Source organism: Linepithema humile, chromosome 1 (genome assembly GCF_040581485.1).
Source record: "Linepithema humile isolate Giens D197 chromosome 1, Lhum_UNIL_v1.0, whole genome shotgun sequence".
Classification (NCBI taxonomy): Eukaryota; Metazoa; Arthropoda; class Insecta; order Hymenoptera; family Formicidae; genus Linepithema; species Linepithema humile.
In genome coordinates this window covers 24879904-24900008 of record NC_090128.1, presented here as the reverse complement: position 1 = coordinate 24900008, position 20105 = coordinate 24879904, and the positions used below count along the sequence as shown (strand labels likewise).

The following is a 20105-nucleotide window of genomic DNA, read 5'->3' as shown; positions in this document are numbered from 1 at the left end:
AAAAATCGACCCAAAATTTTCTATTCCTTAATTTTGACGCGTAGTGTATGTAGCTATTTCAAATAATTATTTGTTTAAATACAAAGCGATTTTGTTGGAATCGAAACAGTTTATCTGAGATAAAAAAATTTATTTTTATTTAACACGACCAAGTTTGCATACCAAAAAAATATTCTATTACAGTATTTGTGTATGTTCTCACAAAACTCACAACTTTCTTGGTTCAAATAGTGTTTTGTTTATAACCGTAACTAATTACTTTGTGTCATCGTAGTAACGTTTAGTTGAATCGTATCGGACTAAATATTTTAATTGGATTATAGTTCGATGAAGCTTATTTAGAGTTTTTCGTCAAATTTCTTTTTTCAATGAAACAACTTAACGTTTCAATATTTGACTATAAAATTGCATTTTTTATAAAACTTTGATTTTTTGTCAAATTAAGTAAAATAAACAAAAATCATAATACACGTCCATCACCAGTGATATATACAATTAAAAACAATATAATTTTATAATTTCAAACTCTCTCATTATTAATACATAGTAGACAAATTTGACAACTGCTTTTTTGATATTTCTTGAAGTTCTGCATGTTTTTCCGGGCTATAGTTTGCCGCTTTATCTATTATTTTGCGTAGGACTTTATTAAAAATTGCTCGTAAAGTTGAAAATTTCAAAGCGTGACGTAATAAGAATCTGAAATGATTGAAATAACGACATTAAAGAATATACGCACATTTTGCAATACTCATTATTATATAATAATTGAGATTTTAACATTTTAGAGGAATGCAAACTTTAAAATAAAATTTTTTAATATAAAAAAAAATTAATGACAACGTGAAGAATACGCTTTAACGCGTATAAAAAAGTATTAACTTCAGAAAAAATAAATAATAATATACGTCTTTATATACAAATTCTTTTTTATATTTTGGCATTTATACCTTTTTCAATGTTAAAGCCTCAATGTTGGATAAAATTGGTAATTATACTTAAGGAATTAGTGGTGAATTGACTACGAAAATACTTGTATAGAAATGTAAGAAATATAACTTACTTCCATATTTTATAAGCACACCATTCTGAGTAACTGAGCGACTTATACAAATGTAACATGTTCAGATTTAACAAATCTGTTGCGATTAATATCATCACTTTATAAGGCATGTATATGAACGGATAATAATTGAAGGGTACGATGAGACATCTCGTCATATGCTCCCATTCGGGTGTAACATCCTTCAAATTTGGTATTATCCAATATTGATACAGATCTTTCATGCGTTGTCTTATTTCCTCGAGGCTACCACGACAAAAGTTGTGCCTGACAAATTATAATACATAAGTAAAGTCAAATATTGTAGAACATTTAAAAATTTATAAACAGTGAGTGGCAAATGTTCATATCAGCCGTTCCGGAGCTTTTGCGACTCATTATATTCAAACATTTTATTAGAACATTTTTTTACTAACTTTTTACTTCTTACTAACACATCTATTCTTATTATTACTTACTCGTCTTCTATTCCAAGAAAATATCCGTAACACCTCCACATATGACAGTAGGCTTCTAAATCATCATTGGTTGCTTTTACTCCCATATCTTCTGGCCAGAGTATAAGCGAACTTATAAAGCAGCATTGCGTGACTGCCATATCCGCATTATTCACACTTTTTGGTTTGCATGGTGTTATATTGAGAAACGTATAAGGACGTTGCCTAAAATTCTCAAATGGACATGCCGCGGCAAAATCTTTTTGCAATAATTCGTAATCCGGACACCATGGCTCCGCAATTTTGGACGCATTATCGATTTGCTCGTTATCAAGTTTAAATAATTTGTCTCTCATTATCAAATGCATCTTACGCGCATATACCATGTCTTCATAAGCAGGCGTTCCTTCAATCCAAGGCTCACCGTTGTACCAATTAAAAAAGCGTTGTATAGTCGATAAATATCTTGCAAATTAATAACAAGATTTGAAAAAGGCCATATTAACTAAACTATGTAGAATGTTTTATAATCAACGTATATAATAGTTTTATAACATATCGATTAATTAGAATCGAAAATTTTATAAATATCTCGAGATTTGCAGCAAAATAGAATAACTGTAAGCCAATGAATTAAATTATAAATACCTTTTAAATCCTAAATATAGTGTATCCTAAATATAGTGTATCAGAGCGCCTTGACATGATTAGTGGTTTTAGAAAATCGTTGAAAGAATACACATGAATCGTCCCCAATATTGTGGTGACGAGAATTGAGGCGAAATGTTCGCGTGCAAACTTTTGTCCTCTATGATATTTATTCACATCCAACCATTTCGGTTTTTTCATTGATGGTAAATCTATTTGGCGATAGCAAGCTGGAGTTAAGCTTCGTAAAGATTGCGGTACGTTTGGAAAGAATTCAGCGATATTCTCATTTATCCAGGTATATTGCTCTTTTACGGTTTGGATGTTAAAGTCGTTTGGAAATAATTTCAGATTGAACTTATTCTTGAACACTGTTACAAATTCATATTCACTTAAATGTTTCACATCACATTGGGAATTTTTAGTAATGTTTTCAGATGCGTCATTGGAATTTAACATTTTTAATGAATATTTTTTTGTTATGCAAATAATACAAGACACTTTTATTATGAATTTTGTTAAGCTACATAAGCAACGTTGTTAAAATGCTGCGTTTCTGCTATTACTGTGTTCTAGCCAATGTCTATTAAAGAACTGCACCTTGCATTATGACATTAGTGAACTCCGTGACGGAGACAGGTGGAATTTGATCCTTGAAGTTAAAGCTGCATTAAACGCGACAAGTTTGTTTACTTAGTTTTTTTCCTACTTCCATTGACCTACTACCGTGTTAAAGTCGCGCGCGCGCGCGCGCGCGCGTATCTTGTCCTCAATTTTTTATAATCATACATATATTTTATCATTCCACTATACATTAACAGATATTAAATGACAAATAACAGATAACGATAGTAATAAATATGTGATCTACATATAAAGCCTTAAATTATGGTCGACATTATTTCGTGGAATTTAGATTTCAATATATTAATATCTTTATTTATCATGTAATTATTAAGTCATTACGCAATTAAGAATATTTTATTATTTCAAATAATATTGCGTCATTGAATGATTTATTCTATATTGAAAAATACTTTTTTTTACTTGTCATTAACGTGCCGCGTTCTTGAGCTGTTAATCCAGTTTTTCTTTAAAAAAAAAAGTAGTACAGTCCCTGGTAGAAATTTTAATCAGGCTCTTGCATGGCACTGATCAGCGTGCCATACTGCCACTTCAGGAGCTGACATGACATGCTAATAAGCACCATCCATGAAATCGTAACGTTTTGTTCGTTGGCGCCACAATTTTGTAATGGATTTTGCGTAATGCTAGCATGGCGCTAGCATGGTTCCAATAAGATACTATCATAATGCAAGTTTGGTGCTGGCGACGTGGCAGAGGCGTGCCACGCGCACGTGTTTTGTGTGTGTGTGTGTGTTGTGTGTGAGATTATGATTAATAAATTTTGATTTTAATGCATTTTATGTCAGTGTTTTACTTTTACGAAAAAATACTTTTAAACTATTCGATTATTAACAAAAAAACTATTAAACGCTATTAGTTTTTAATAGCTTGTAATAGTTTTTTGGTAATAATCGAATAGTTCAACAATATTTTTTCGTAAAAGTAAAACACTGGCATAAAATGCATTAAAATCTAAATTTATTAATCATAATTACACATACACACACACACACACACATATACACACCAAGTAATAAGTAAAAGTATATAATAAAATAAAGGTTTACAAAAAATATTTTATAAAATATTTTTTTATTAAAATTTATTTATTATATTATATATATTTATAAAATATTTATTATAATTTTTTTTGCATTTTATCTTTGATTTACTTGATTCGGTCTTTTCTATGTCCTTCCCAGTTCTTAGAAAGTGCTGCGCTCAATGCCTTTATAAGATGATTTCTTGATACAACTTCTCCTTTAAATTCCTTTTGAAGAAATATATCTAAAAATCTGCGATTATACATTTACATGTGACATCCAATTTTTGAATAAGTAGAATAACAAAACTATTTTAAGAATTATTTTAAGTATTATTTATATAATTTTATATATATATGTACCTTCTATACATGTGTAAAATGGTTCATCCTTTATTATTTTCTTGCCATGCATAATTTTAGTTGAAGTATATGTAATTGCTACATCAAGCGTTATACAGATTTTTAATAAAATCTATAAATTGAGTAAAGTGCCAGATCTTATTTTTAGTAGAAATTCTATTTAGATTTTGTTAAACCACATATAGTTTTTAATTATATAAATGTAAAATATTTAATTAAGTACTTTACATTAAATTGGGAACTTCTTACATTCAGTTTATGTTCGTAAGAAATTTCCAATCAAAGACATTATCTCTTCTTTCTTCGATCTTTCTGCTGCAGCCGTCTTGTTGTTAATGATAATTCACAAGCTTCTGATAAGACTACTCGGCGGATTCGATGATGAAAGAATATTATCTGGTTGATGTCTGATTGGTTTATTTTGCAAGAGGTCGTGAGATCAGATTCAAAATATAATCGTTTGCCAGCATGAATGCGAATGCGGCGGCTTGTATTGCATTGACTTACATCATTGGCAGTAAGATCGAAAGCTAACAAGAGCAAACTCGACTCCGGTTCGAGACTTTCGCCTGTTGTTAAACGTGTCGCAAGTAAACAGGTCATGATCGGTGTCGGTGTTACGTCGACAGTGAAATTCGGCTTCAGTTTTGCGCTGACGATACTCTTGATTCCCTCTCTTCTTATCGCGTATGTAGGTAATTATATTCGTACTTTCGAATTTTCGAGAATACGTGAAGAGAACGGATCTCTGCGCTGGTGCAACTGAATTTAATGGTTTTTTTTATCCGCTCGATATTATTTCCATACTTCCAATATCCTCCAAATCGTAATTTGTTGCATATATTATATCAATAATTTCGGCGCAAGTGCTTACAGATTATTATTTTATTATGGGCTATATTGCGCCAATATGTTTGGTGTTTTTAAGTGGTAACGTGGACAAGGAACTGTTGGATACGCTTTGTGAAATGGAAATATCCGAATTATGTCGTTGTGGAGAAGAATAGTATTCGAAGTATTTTGGACCAGGGCCGAAATCACGTAGGTACTGACAAGTTCGAATAAACGGTTCACTTTCCATCGTTACTATAATTTCGCCGCGATACAGGGAATATGCACGCTTCTCGTGCAAGGACATGCGATTGCAGAGGGCGTGAGGAATCATCTGCTGCATCTAGTTTCCACGAAAAAATTCCTTAAATCTGCTCTGTTTACACGATGGGGTGTATACGTTTGGAAAGAGCTCGATCACTTCTCCGTGGACAATCATCTCGCAAAGCCGCCGTATTCTTATCGAGGCCGTCCAATTACCGAGAGCAATATACAGGTCAGAACGTTATTTTCTCATTATCAATCTCAAATTTGTTAAACATAAGATTGCTCTGTCCTAGGATTATATAAGCGATGTTACATCAAAATTTCTCCCAATGAAACTATCGCCGTGGCAAGTGCACGTAGTGAATTGCTTTCTGCGAGGTGAGGAACGTCAGATATGTCTTGTGCGAGCGCATCATTTGCTCCTGCGGCAGGAGCATTTGACTTTGGCGGATTTTTTACCATTGAAATATTCGACGGACAACTGGACGTGTCAGGAGAGCGATTCGCCGTTCACCAATTTGTACATACAACCTTCCGCTTTACCACGCCTTCGACAGATGCTCATCGAAAGCTTCAGCAATTATTGGAACGATTTTCTTTACAATAATGATCCGACCGAACGACCGGAGATCTTGAAGAAGCGGATAGGAGTGTTGCAGTGCGTAAAGATCTCGATGATAGTGCTGGTCTGCACTTTGAAGGAACTGGTCAGGTATTTCGTTTTTGCGACCATTCTTCTTTTTTATTCAACAATTTTATTAAATTTTTATCTCATGTTACCGTAAAATAAAAATGTCTCTTGAAATATCTAAAATAATAGTAACATTAACGACTATGTCATGTTTGAATTTTAACTTCTTTGTAACTTTCTTTAGACAATGCCGAAAATCGGATGGGCTAAAAATTCTAGAGCTTCTATCGATTGTTCAACGTGAGTCGAGCAAGAGAAATTTCAATCTTCGCTTGATACTTGAATCCATCATGAAGTCTTTCAATCCGATTGACATCATTTATTTTTGCATTGCTCTGTCTTGGTACATTGTGATCACGTCAGTTTTGAAAATGCCTTTTTTGCTCGTTCGAGAATTACGAGCTTTGAAATCGCGGCACAAGCATTACTATTCGAACACCTTGACGTACATGCTCTCGTGTTACGTTCCTTTGGCATTTCAAGCATTTCGAGAGGTCGTATCTATCAGTTGGATAGCCGTGACTGCGCCGAAGATTATCGTCGAAGAATTATTTTTGAAGCATCCACAGTCGAATCAACTGCAGACTATCTCATCGTGCGGTAGAAAAGTCGTGGCTTGGTCGGAGGAAGTCGACATCGAGCTCGTTCGGCAAATTGCTAACATAACCGGTGCAACTGAAACGGAAATTCTTTTGACGTCCACCGTGGACACTCTGAAGGAATACTTTAAGCATTCGGGTTTCAGCATACCAGATGATGTGTTCGCAACTGTGAAATTTGTGAGTCAACGAGCGGTGTTCCTGCGAAATCACGAAGCCAGAGGTATCCTCTGTCTCGCCTTACCTACCAAGACGCCGTTCTTTCACGATGATTTCATTGAAATGCTGCAGGTAAGAATCCGATAGACATTCACTCGTGTAAAAAGCTCATTCAATTCTCTTCACTGCACTGTTTTCTAAAGGTGATTCAACGAAACGTCCAGGAAGTCAGGTCTAGACAGAGTGCGATTTACGCTATCACAGCAGCAGAAACGTCCCGCGGATTGATCTCATCCTGCTTGCCATCAATCGTTCTGAAATTACTTTTAAATCAATTGTCACGAAGATATTCCTTGTGCTTAACTCACGTCGACGGGGATTTACCAATAGAAGGCGTAGATGGAGCGATTTATTGGCGACCACCGCAAGGAAACTGCAGTATGTTTAATTTATCGGTGTTTACATTGTCTTTATTAGGCCACATTTTTATCAAGCTGTAATATATATTATATTTTTAGACATGTCTATAACTCTGCACAAGCATGGAAACAAAGTGCGTCTTGGTATAATGGGAGATGCCTTAATCAGCCCTCAACATTTTATCATTGCAAAAACGTTTCCTAAAAGTTTAGAAAACTTTGCCATCATTCTGGGCATACCAAGAGCATCTAGTCGGAGTCCAAGTCCTAATTCGCTTAATCCGACAACGCCACCGGGATATTGAGAAAATTATAAAAATATACCCCAGAAAAAATGGTATAATTGATCAGATGTAAATATATATAATTAGTTATGAAAAGATCTGAATTTTATACGATCATATAAAATTACATATGTTATTAGATCTTTTCATAACTACTTATATATATTTACATCTGACCATATTACACCATTTTTTTCTCGAGTATTCACAATTCACATACAATGTTCACAGCAAAAGAACAAGAAATTGTGTATTGTTAAAATTTTGTTTATACAATTTTTCTTGTTCTTTGAAAGAATATTCGGTGAATCCCGAGCTGATGATAAATATTTAATACTGTTATATTTATCGAAATAAATATATGTAGTTGTGTGCACGCTCGACAAACGGGATTGTCGGATTTAGAACTTTCAGTTTCCGTATAAATGCTTTAATAATATTGAAAATTAGAATTAGGAGCTTGCATTATATGCATGGAACGGGACATATAAACATCTTCGTATTATCATAAGAGATATTTAATGTCACATTGCTACTAAATAGAATTACATAATTAAATTAAATTAAATTAGATTAACAATTTTTGATAAGATTGTTTTCATAAAATTGCATATTTCGTAAATGTTTATATTTTCTAGTAAATATTAATATATATTATTATTTAATTAACTATTTATCTACTCTTTGAATTAATAACGTCAATAAAAATTTTTTTTACAAATAAACTATTAAACACTTTTTAAAATTTATAACAACAAATAATTTATAATATAAGATTTTATGACAAAATTATTGGACTTATATAATTTAATTATTTAAGAAATAAATTTTACTCGAAATCATCGACGTCTATTTGCATGATTAAACCATGTAAATATGTTTAAACGTTTTAGGTTCTTAAAGTTTTAAGGAAATAAATTTTCCTATGTGCAAGTTTTCTTATTTTCTTATACATGAAATATATTTATATAAAACTAAATATATTTCCTTAGTTTTGTTTTATAATAAGTCTCTCTGCGTTGTTAATAAATTTCTACTTGTTTGTATCGCTTTTATTCAATCTATTCGATTACAGTTAAGAGGATGCTGGAGTGGTAGCCGAACTCCGACGCGAAAGCGCCATCATTTCGATGGTACTAAAAATGAAATGACATTGGCTGCGTTCCGAAATTCACTGCCAGTACTGAAAATCTACAATATACGTAACGTAAATTATAGATTTTCAGTACTGGCAGTGAATTTCGGAACACAGCCATTATCGGCATAGCCTACGTCGCGTAGGTCCGTGTGTACGCATTTGTTTGTAGTGGTAACTCATACACTGACGTGTGGTCTGTGTACGTGTAAGTGGATAATTTGTAAACAAACAATGCTTGTGCTTGTTTTCTCAACTGAAAGAGTGACCCCAATAATCGCCCGATTTGCGGCCCTCGAATTTGGAACCAAATAGTACGCTAAATGATAGTTTATGATGAGACATTGATCACAGAAAATTTTTACATTGAGCCTACTTTTCGTTTCGAAGATAGGCGATGTCAAAGTTGCTAGGTCAGGTGCGGTATCATAACATATCTCACAAGTAAACTTACGGAACTGTCTGTCGGAACTCACCGATTTTGATGGGATTTTGCACACTTGTAGAACTATGACAAATAATCAATATATATATTTTTTTATATCGGTAAAGGTGCACTCTAAAGGGTGAAAACTATCCCTTAGATGTGAGTTTTAGCTAGAATTCGTATAGAATCTGCGTTTGAAAAGATGGTAAAATGGATTTAAGGGGTTTCTAAAGTCACTAATTACGAATCCGGGGCTAGAATTTCACAATTCAAAATGGCGGACATCGACTAATTAACAATTATTAATCGATATGCACAAAAATGATCATTTACACGTTTCTGGGATCGCTGATTACGACTCTGAACATAGAATTTCAAAATCGAAAATCGTAGATCCAATATGTTAATTAACTGACAAACTTGGAATCGGAGAGGAGTTTGTCAGTTTATTAACATATTGGATCTACGATTTTCGATTTTGAAATTCTATGTTTAGAATCGTAATCAGCGATCCCAGAAACGTGTAAATGATCATTTTTGTGCATATCGATTAATAATTGTTAATTAGTCGATGTCCGCCATTTTGAATTGTGAAATTCTAGCCCCGGATTCGTAATTAGTGACCTCAGAAACCCCTTAAATCCATTTTACCATCTTTTCAAACGCAGATTCTATACGAATTCTAGCTAAAACTCCCCAGTGAGCATTATGTTATCAAAGAGAGTCCTTCAAGTACTCAGGTTTGAGAGTTAGACATCCAACAACACCATCTTGAAGATAACATAATGATATCAATAAGCCCTCTAATGCGTCACTTTTAGAGGAAAAAAAGAGATCACATAAATGTCATCTAAAAGAATATTAAAATCTGACTTCTCCTAAATATCAAGAAAATGTTAACATTAAGAATTGTTATAGCATTATTTTTAGTTTATAGCACTATTTTTATGAATTTAATTATATGAAAAGGAACACAATGTTATATACAATACATTACATAACTTTTTTATAAATGTAGAATCCATATAAAAACATTTCAGAAATTATGTTGTATGGTACATTTGAGTAATACAAAAAATAATTTTTTTTTTTTCCTTATGTGTTTTACATACAAAAATAAAAACATATAATATATGATCCTTACATAGAAAAATAATAAAAATAAAAGTTATAAAAGTAATATTAAAATTTTATTTTTAATACTTTTCTTAATTATTTATTCAAGTAATTACTATATTGCATATGTAAAAAATAAAATTATCATGACAATAAAATGCATATATAGAATATTTCAATACCACTTTTTTATAATTTACCAAAACTAAATAAAACAAAAAAATCTATAGTTTTTTCTCAAATATTTTATTTCTTCTTTTCATGTCGTTTTGTATTTTGATTTATCCTATCTTCAGCATGCTGTAGCCAGTTTTTAATTACAGTTTGGATGGAATGGGAAGAAATACTCTTTCCACTAATACTAATGTTTACTTCTGAAAAAATTCTGTTAATAAATTTTATATAATAAAAAGTTAAAATTATAAATTATTATAAAATTATTAAAATTATAAATTTTTATTTTTATTATATATTTACTATTTTCTAAAAAGATATTCAGAATATATTATATAAAAAATATATTTAGAATATATATTTCAGTATATTATACTCAGAAATTATTAATTAAGAAACGTAAAAATAAATAAATTAATTAACTAATTCTTGAACGTTAAAAATATGTAGTAAATAGATGAAAAAATTTAATTGGAAATAATAATCTCTATAATAATAATAATGATTAAAATATTATGGAAAAATTACAACAAAAATATGTTATTAACTATTTCTTTTTTACATTTTATTAGATTACAGTACACAAAGTATCTAAAAAGTGACACAATTGGTGTGTAGTGGATGTCGGACGATGGAATTTAAATTTTAAAAAACTTGAGTTTTTTTTACAATATTTAATAAAGGAGATGTTAATCATAGTTTAGCTAATCTGCGCAACTCTTTAGATAGATATTATCTCTGTAAGTCACACGTTTGTTAGAATGCATAGCAAAGCATTAAGTACACTACTAAGTGCATAGCTCATACGTAATGTCCACCTAAAAAATGGTGCAGATTGGTTAAACTATGTTTAATATCATTTATATGACAATTGCTCATTTCTGGAACTTTGTGTATCTCTTTATATATTTTAAAATTTAAAATAATTTAACTAATTAATAAAATAATTTAATAAATTAATTTTACTTTTACTTTGAATTAATTTTTTTCCAATTTTTAATAATTTTTATCAAAAATAATAATTATATAATAATTAGTTAAAAGTAATAAATAAAACTATAAGAAAACAAAAATACCGATAATGACGTCAACAAATTTCATGTCTCTCGTTTGTATAGTATTTTTTTGTCCGGTCCATGAGAGTTTGTAAGCTAGATGATCAGTTAGAGTAAGTTTTAATGCGTTTCTCTCTCTCTCTCTCTTACATGTTGTTCCGCATCTTTTCCTCCTATAATTCTAATTATCCTTTTCTGTAACAAAATTTATATAATTTAACTTTTATACATGTATTTTTATTTTTTTAATTTAATTGACAAAGAGTACTTACATATTGTGATAAAGATACGGAGTCTTGTGTTATCAATTTATTAAATTCTTCTAGTGCCTCAGGCGTTCCAATCGGTAAATTCAAATTTATTGTGTTCTCTTGTGAAGAATATGGATGTATATCTAACAATAATTGTTAGATTGTAACCAATAATCGTGTAATTTTTTTAATGTTATTCTGACAAGCTCCTATTTAAGAAAAACAATGTATGTGTGTGCATGCGTGCGTGCGTGCGTGTGTGTGTGTGTGTGTGCATATGTATATAATTATAAATATGTGTACATATATTTTAATTAATTAATATATAGGAAGAGGCAATAACTATTGCCACCTTGGATATTTTCGGAAGTATTAGAATAGGAGAAAAATTTGCTTAACAGAAATTACATGATATAGAAGATATTCGAGAAACCAATAATTATTACTTTACCTTATATATAACTATAGTTAAATCATATTTATTGGAATATGAATTAATAAAAATTTATTTTTATACACTTACTACAACATAATTTATTATGAGATTCTTCTTTTCTTGTGATATTTTTTTCAATCTTTTGTTGATTGGTTTTATTAGGTGTTCCTAAATAACAATTCCTCCAAGTTTAGGTTATTTTACGTTTTACTTGGGCTATGCCACTTGGCGCGCACAACGCGAGCGTTTATTATTGTTTATTATCCCTGACGACCGTATCGAACTACCGGTTGTCATCGGTTCAAGAGCTCACTTACTAAAGACATCTATAAGTGGACATCATAAATTTTTTGAAAGACGTCTTATAAAAAGATAACTTATTGATATCATTTTTAAGAGATGTTAATGAGGTCTTCAAAAAGTCCTCTTAAAGAGCTCTTCCTCTTAATAATGCTCACCGGGTCACATCTAAGGGGTAGTTTTCACCCTTTAGAGTGCACCTTTACCGATATAAAAAAATATATATATCGATTATTTGTCATAGTTCTACAAGTGTGCAAAATCCCATCAAAATCGGTGAGTTTCGACAGACAGTTCCGTAAGTTTACTTGTGAGATATGTCATGATACCGCACCTGACTTAGCAACTTTGACATCGCCTATCTTCGAAACGAAAAGTAGGCTCAATGTAAAAATTTTCTGTGATCAATGTCTCATCATAAACTATCATTTAGCGTACTATTTGGTTCCAAATTCGAGGGCCGCAAATCAGGCGAAATTTCACCTCTTTTTGGGGTCATTCTTTCGTCGCAAGGCTACAATATAATGTCTGAGAAGACAGGCGTATACAAGGTGTCAAATAAATATGAATTAAATATGACAAAATAATAAATGAAAAATATACATATAATACTATATATATCACTGAAGAAAAATGTCATATACTTTTCTTATTTTTATCCTTATGTAATAAATACAAAATAACTAATTAATCAATTAATTAATACATACATCCACACATATATTGAATAAATAGTTATCTTTATTTTGTATTTTATATGATAATGACTGAAATAATGAGAGTATATATCATTTCAGTCATTATATAAAATATAAAATAAAGATAACTATATTCAATATGTATATGTATGTATTGAATAATTAATTAAGTTATTTATTTATTTTGTATTAATTACATAAGAATAAAAATAGGGAAAGCATATAATATTTTTTTCCAATTAGATATATAGTATTATTATACATTTTTCAAATAAAATATTTTCCCAGTCAACAAAATGTTAGCAGTCTGCTGGCAGTTTGCGAGCAGATTCGCTCAGAACTTGGCAGCAAATACGGTGCCATCTGTGTCTGCATTAAGCTCGTGTTCTGTCAGCAGAATCTGTCGACATAGATTGACAGCAGATTGGCAGCAGAAAACGAGCAGGATCTGCGCAGTATAATTTGGTGTCAGATTGTCGGCAGAAATCGAGCAGAACCTGCCGTCACAATTTAAATGGAATAGCGGCATTTAAATGCTTCATTACAATTTTACATTTCTCGTTTCGCTTATTAAAAGTAGTAAATGAGGTATGCAAAGTATATAATGTATATTTGCTTTATTGGGACAAAAAAAATACTTATGTTTTAATAAATTTATTTAGGCAAAATCTCGAAATCACTGCTCGAAATCTCGAAATATCGGGTCAACTCGCAGCGCATTTTCAATTTCAAAAATCAGTTTAATATTCTGAATCTCTTATGGGGATTGTATCAGATTATTGTATTAAACTGATAAGCTTCATTAAGCCACTGACCACACTTTATATGCACTGTAGATAAATTTTGAGTACGAGTTTATATATGAAGAAACACGCCGCATAGCGGCAAACAACATCAAATTGCACTGCGCAGATTTTGCTCGATTTCTGCCGCCAATCTGACATCAAACTGCGTTGCGCAGGTCCTGCTCGGTTTCTGCCGCCAATTTGTTGTAATAATTCCGAGCAAATTCTACTCGGTTTCTGCTACTGATCTGCTGTCAAATTATGTCAGCAGGTTTTGTAACATTTCTGCTGACATTCTGCTATTATCATCTGATGCAACAGGTTTTGTATACAATCTGCAGTCTTTCTGCTGACAAAAATTTGTAGCAGACGTTAGGCAATATCTGTTCGAACAGACTTTGCTGACTGGGTTATCATATCTAATTTATATCTATTAGACACCTCGTATAAGTCTATTTCGTCTCGTATGTACATCATACAGCCATACGATAGAATTTCAATTGCAAGAAAAAAGGTTAAATGACCTTATAAATTATCCGATAAAACATAAACAGACTACACGTGTAGTAAATTACTAACTAAAAGAAATACGTATTTCTTAAAATCTGCCAGTTTGCGAATAAATCGTTTTTAGCTCTCTTTTTTCTAAACTGTCAGCTGACGTTAGATCGTCTCTGACAATATTTCTTAAAATCTGCCAGTTCACGAATAAATCGTTTTTAGCTCTCTTTTTTCTAAACTGTCAGCTGACGTTAGATCGCCTCTGACAATATTTCTTAAAATCTGCCAGTTCACGAATAAATCATTTTTAGCTCTTTTTTCTAAACTGTCAGCTGACGTTAGATCGCCTCTGACTATATTTATTAAAAATTGTTAGCTGACGTTAGATCGTCTCTGGCTTTTGTAATTCTAAATTGTCAATCCACGAGAAAACTGCCTCTGGCTTGTCTTATTCTGTATTGCCAGTCCACGAGAAAACCGCCTCTGGTTTGTCTTATTCTATATTGCCAGTCCACGAGAAAATCGCCTCTGGCTTGTTTTATTCTATATTGCCAATCCACGAGAAAACCGCCTCTGGCTTGTCTTATTTTATATTGCCAGTCCACGAGAAGACCGCCTCTGGCTTATCTTATTCTTTATTATAAGATATTTTTATTACGTCATATGTTTTATATATATATATATAATGTATATTATGTGCTATATTATCTATATTCATATCAAAATATCTTTTTAAAATGACATTATTTTGTATAATAATGTCTTTTTATAATAAATGTATATGATATATGTATATTATATACATTTTTTTTATTTCTAAAGCATAAAATATAAAGATATTTTTAATTTCTTGTGTCTATCATTTGTAAAAAAATCTTGATAAAAGAAACAACATTAATTTTGCGACTTGTAAATAATCTGTTTCAATATATGCTTCTTTTAAATACTTACATTAGCCTTATTTTACGTGATTAACTTGGTATTTAAAATACGTATCAAAATCGAAAATGTATTTCTATTACAGTAGAAAAGAAACATTCTTGTCTTACAACACAGAGAAATGGCAAAATATAATATTGTCTAAAGTACAGTCCAATAAAAACTGTTAAAATTGAACATTTTATAAAACCACTGTGATTTATGAAAAATCAAAACTATTATTTTAAAAATATAGACATATTTCGACTGTGTGTTTTAAACTGCACTACGCATTCAAAAATCAGAGAATAATTTTATTTCTGCAAAGTTGTGCATAATGTCAGTGGAAAAGTGATTTATTTGTTATTGCATATACATGATATTTTACCATTCTTCTGGTGTAAGACTACAATGTTTTTTTTTACTGAATTAGAAATTAATTTTATATTTTGATGTGTATTTTAGATACCAAGGTAAACGCATAAAATAAGGCTAATTGTAAGTATTTAAAAGAAGTATATATTGAAACAGATTATTGTAAGTAAAAAAATTAATGTTTTTTTTTTATCAAGATTTTTTTACAAATGATACATACAAGAAACTAAAAATACCTTTATATTTCATGCTTTATAAATAAGTTATATGTCATACGTCATATAACTAATATATAATATAAGTTATATGACATATACATTTATTATAAAAATAAATACAATATACAAAATAATATTAACTTTTTACATAGATACTTTGATGTGAATATATGTATATAATATAGAGCATATAATATACATAATATATACACATGAAGCAGATAAATAAAAGTATTTTACAGAAATTAGAATATGAATGTATGTAACTAAATAATGTAAATGTTTGCAAAAATGTTGCAAAATTTATGTATAATACATACACTTTTTTTATCCTTCAGAGTGCCTTCAACCCATTTTCTTCAGCTGGGTTTCCTAGCACATAACACACACACACGACTAACACACACATAACTAAACACACATAACTAACCTAAAAGATTCTGATGTATATGACAGATAGCACTGAGAACTGTATAGCGCCTCTATGCCAAAATCCGGGAACTAATCTGCTGCTCTTTTTAAAAGGATGCTGAAGTTACCGGCTGAACACGATTTTTTCGCGAGCAAGGATCTTTTTATTGTCTGCAAAGAATGAAAAATCCTTTTCTACGATTAAAATACACGCGATAATAAAGTGCGGAAGCCTAGACTTGAAGGTAAGAAAGAAAGAAATTAAAAAAAAAAGATTTTTCTTAACCTTCAAAGCCGTCAATTTGTGACCATATTCTCTTTATGCATAAATTATGCAACTTGTGTATCTTTCCGCACTCTAGATTATACGGAAAAACAACATGGAACCCTCAAAATTGAACTTAGAAGCTTAGTTTATTAGAAATAAATCCGTGAAAATTTTTGTATATGTGTGCGTGCGTGTATGACATATTGGGCTTGTTCGTTTTAGCTGCACTGGGGCAGCTCTGGGTCTGCTCTAAACAAGATAATACAGGACAAACTATTTATCTGTCCTGTATTATCCTGTGTAGAGCAGAACCAGAGCAGCCCCAGTGTAGCTAAAACGAACAAGTCTATTGAGTAAAACAGAACGGTACATTAGTTCCCGGATTATGATCTAGAGGCACTATATAGTTCTCAGTGCTATCTGTCATCTACATCAGAATCTTTTAAGTTAGTGTGCGTGTGTAGTTATGTGCTAAAAAACCTGATTGAAGATAGGTTGAAGGCAGTGTTGCGATATGGGACCGGTTGTATGCGCATGTGCGGCTCTGCGCATGTGCGGTGATGGAGATCCAGTGCCGTTATATGTTGTGTGTTGACCGTATGGCGGGACGTTTTGACATGAGAAGGTTAGGTGACTACAAATAAGGTAAGATTTATTTATTTACAAGCATGGAATTTACGAAGCCAGCAACTAAAAAACCAAGAAGTAGAAAATTTCAATTAATTTCAAAAAATTTAGAAATATTTTTAATGTAGCGGGGTAACGGTGCCTTGTTTAACTTGTATGAGACACTGTACTGACGCCATATTGCCGCACATGCGCATACAACCGGTCCCATATCGCAACACTGCGCTATTTTCACAATTCGTGGAAAACTAAGCGCAGGTTGCCATGGAAAACGCTTCGTCCGGTAAGTAATTAATATTATTAATTATATTTGTGCTAAAATTAACGTTTTACGTTTTTAAAGTAATTACGTTAAGTTATTATTATAATTGTACACATAATATCTTTGAAAAAAAGGATATATATATATATTTTTTTCTCTTTACAGAAAACACAATGCAAGTAGAAGCTCCACATTTGCAGCAACTGCTGCAAATGCAGCAGCAAATGCAGCTGCAACATGAGGAGGTTGTGAGACTGCGCCTCCAAGTGGAGCAGCAGCAGCAGCAGCAGCAACAACAACAGCAGCAGTCTTAACAGCAGCAACAACAGCAGCAGCCTCAACAACAGCAGCTGGAGCGGATGCCGGAGCAACCGCATCCAAAAAAATATAGTATGTAATAAATTTTGAATTATTACATTCTTCATACACATATACAATATTTTTATTTTATTGATTATTTACATCAATATTTATTTTGTAGAAAAAAAAAGGAGAGGAGCCGGCCGTGCACGAGCCCGCTGGTACGTTCAGCGGGCTGCTCGCGAGGCCATAGAAGGCTATACAGGGTGGGCCATTTTAATCCATCTACGCAAATTTCTCCGTAAGTAAGCCAAATACAAAAAAATGGTTCAGACAAAAGTTGTTCAGGACAATGGGGGTCACCTATTTGTGCTAGCGACTTTGACCTTGAAGTCAATTTTCAAGGTCATTTAAAGGTCAGAGTTATTTTTTAAAATGGAAACCCCTATTTTTTATTCCAAAATCTAATAGCTGGTGTCAAGAGCTTTTCAAAACACTATGATAAAGTTATTTTTCATTAAGTACTTTTCGAGTTACGAGGCTTGTAAATTACAGTATTTTGACATCAAATACAAAATATCTTGTAAAACATTCAATTTTTGGGAATCTTACCTTAATACTTTTATGCATAAAATAATGAGACGAATCAATTGGTATAAAGAAAACACATTGGTTTTAAAAAAAAAGTATGCAGTTGCATGTTGCAAACTACATATTTTTTCTTGAAAGCAACTATGTGTTTTCTTTATACCAATTGATTCGTTTCATTATTTTATGCATAAAAGTATTAAGGTAAGATTCTCAAAAATTGAATGTTTTACAAGATATTTTGTATTTTATGTCAAAATACTGTAATTTACAAGCCTCGTAACTCGAAAAGTACTTAATAAAAAATAACTTTATCATAGTGTTTTGAAAAGCTCTTGACACCAGCTATTAGATTTTGGAATCAAAAATAGGGGTTTCCATTTAAAAAAATAACTCTGACCTTTAAATGACCTTGAAAATTGACTTCAAGGTCAAAGTTGCTAGCACAAATAGGTGACCCCCATTGTCCTGAACAACTTTTGTCTGAACCATTTTTCTGTATTTGGCTTACTTACGGAGAAATTTGCGTGGATGGATTAAAATGGCCCACCCTGTATAAATGCCTCGGTAGCCAGAGGAATTGGTGGCGGGAGGGGCGGCCGTGGCGGGACAAGTGGCCGCGGCGGAGTAAAAGCAAAACCATACATACAAAATATATTTATTAATTACTAATAATTAATTACTAATATTTTTTTTATACATATATATTAATAAAAATAAAACAAAAGTAAAAAAAACAACCTTATCAATATTTATATTTGAAGTCTCTTCAACCGCTGTAAAATTCTAATAATATGTGTGTGCGCGCGCGCGCGCGCGTACCATACACATCTATTATTTATACGTAAAAATGATACCAATATATATGTATATGTTTATAATATACATATAGTTTTTATATTGTAATATACATAATATTTATATAGTAATATATTTTTTGTGGTATTTTGCAACAATATGTGGTATAATAGGGCTATAGGCGAAGATCTCCACTTTAAAAAAATCTAGCGCGCTATTAGTGGCACCTCATGGGTGGCGTGGAAGGCCACTATTAACTAGTAATAAATTATTAATATATCTTTCTTTTCAGTTTAAAGCGGTAAATGTCAAGTAGCAAGCATGGCTAAACGGGTAAAGCGAGTAGCTAAAATGTTGAAGATATTGTGTTTGGAAATTGCTTCTTGCAACTTTTTTTGCACATGAGTTTCTAACAGTAATCAATCAAATTATTAAATAATGTTTTCGACAAAAAAGTATTATTTTATATTTATTAATAATCTTGGCATATGTTAAACCTGCATTTTGTTGAAAAATTGTAAAATTATATTTTATTTTTCTATTGACAATCATAGCAAATTAATATCTTTTTCAACAGTTATTAATTTAACTTATGCGAATATTTTTAATGAATATAAAATAATACTGTTTAGAAAAAAAAATTATTTAATTATTTACTCGATTGTGCATTAGATTGTGCGTTAGAAAAAAATGCGGAAAAAAAAAGTTGCAAGATGCAAGTTTAGAAGACGGAATCTTTATTATTCAAGCGATTCGCCTTACTCGATTAAAAACGCTTGGCTTCTTAGCATTTTTTGTACGTAGCATTTTTCGTGGGCTGGGGAAGTGACACAAAATATAGCATGCTACGCAGACGCGTGCGCACACGGACGCGTGACGTGCGGTTCTTGCTTGTGTAGTGCCCGCATGGTGGGGGCCGTTCCCTTCATGTTGCAGGATGCTCGATCTTGCAGCACTGATTTGGTCCGTTTCCACCGCGTCCTCGGGCCCTTACTTCTCGCTCACTTATTTCTATCTGGCTTTCTCTTTTGC

The 20105-nt window shown here is 31.6% G+C and overlaps 2 protein-coding genes and 2 long non-coding RNA genes across 4 annotated transcripts; 2 read left to right on the top strand and 2 right to left on the bottom strand.

Moving 5' to 3' along the window:
• Positions 1-510: 510 nt before the first annotated feature.
• Positions 511-2288, bottom strand: LOC136997010 (uncharacterized). The gene is made up of 4 exons (XM_067347120.1): positions 2149-2288; positions 1522-1965; positions 1064-1330; positions 511-699 (listed from the first exon to the last, which is right to left on the bottom strand). Exons 2-4 carry the CDS (start codon positions 1884-1886, stop codon positions 537-539), a joined length of 795 nt encoding a protein of 264 aa, XP_067203221.1. The 5' UTR covers positions 1887-1965; positions 2149-2288; the 3' UTR covers positions 511-536.
• Positions 2289-3907: 1619 nt separating this feature from the next.
• On the bottom strand, positions 3908-4585 carry LOC136997013 (uncharacterized). Its single transcript, XR_010887831.1, has 3 exons — positions 4430-4585; positions 4181-4292; positions 3908-4070 (listed from the first exon to the last, which is right to left on the bottom strand). It is a non-coding gene; the product is annotated as an uncharacterized lncRNA (long non-coding RNA).
• An 82-nt stretch (positions 4586-4667) lies between these two features.
• LOC136997008 (uncharacterized) lies at positions 4668-10038 on the top strand. Its single transcript, XM_067347117.1, has 7 exons — positions 4668-4875; positions 5109-5221; positions 5289-5507; positions 5572-5990; positions 6154-6859; positions 6931-7165; positions 7246-10038. Exons 1-7 carry the CDS (start codon positions 4782-4784, stop codon positions 7449-7451), a joined length of 1992 nt encoding a protein of 663 aa, XP_067203218.1. The 5' UTR covers positions 4668-4781; the 3' UTR covers positions 7452-10038.
• A 6403-nt stretch (positions 10039-16441) lies between these two features.
• LOC136997014 (uncharacterized) lies at positions 16442-19098 on the top strand. The gene is made up of 3 exons (XR_010887832.1): positions 16442-17408; positions 17553-17777; positions 17869-19098. It is a non-coding gene; the product is annotated as an uncharacterized lncRNA (long non-coding RNA).
• Positions 19099-20105: the final 1007 nt, after the last annotated feature.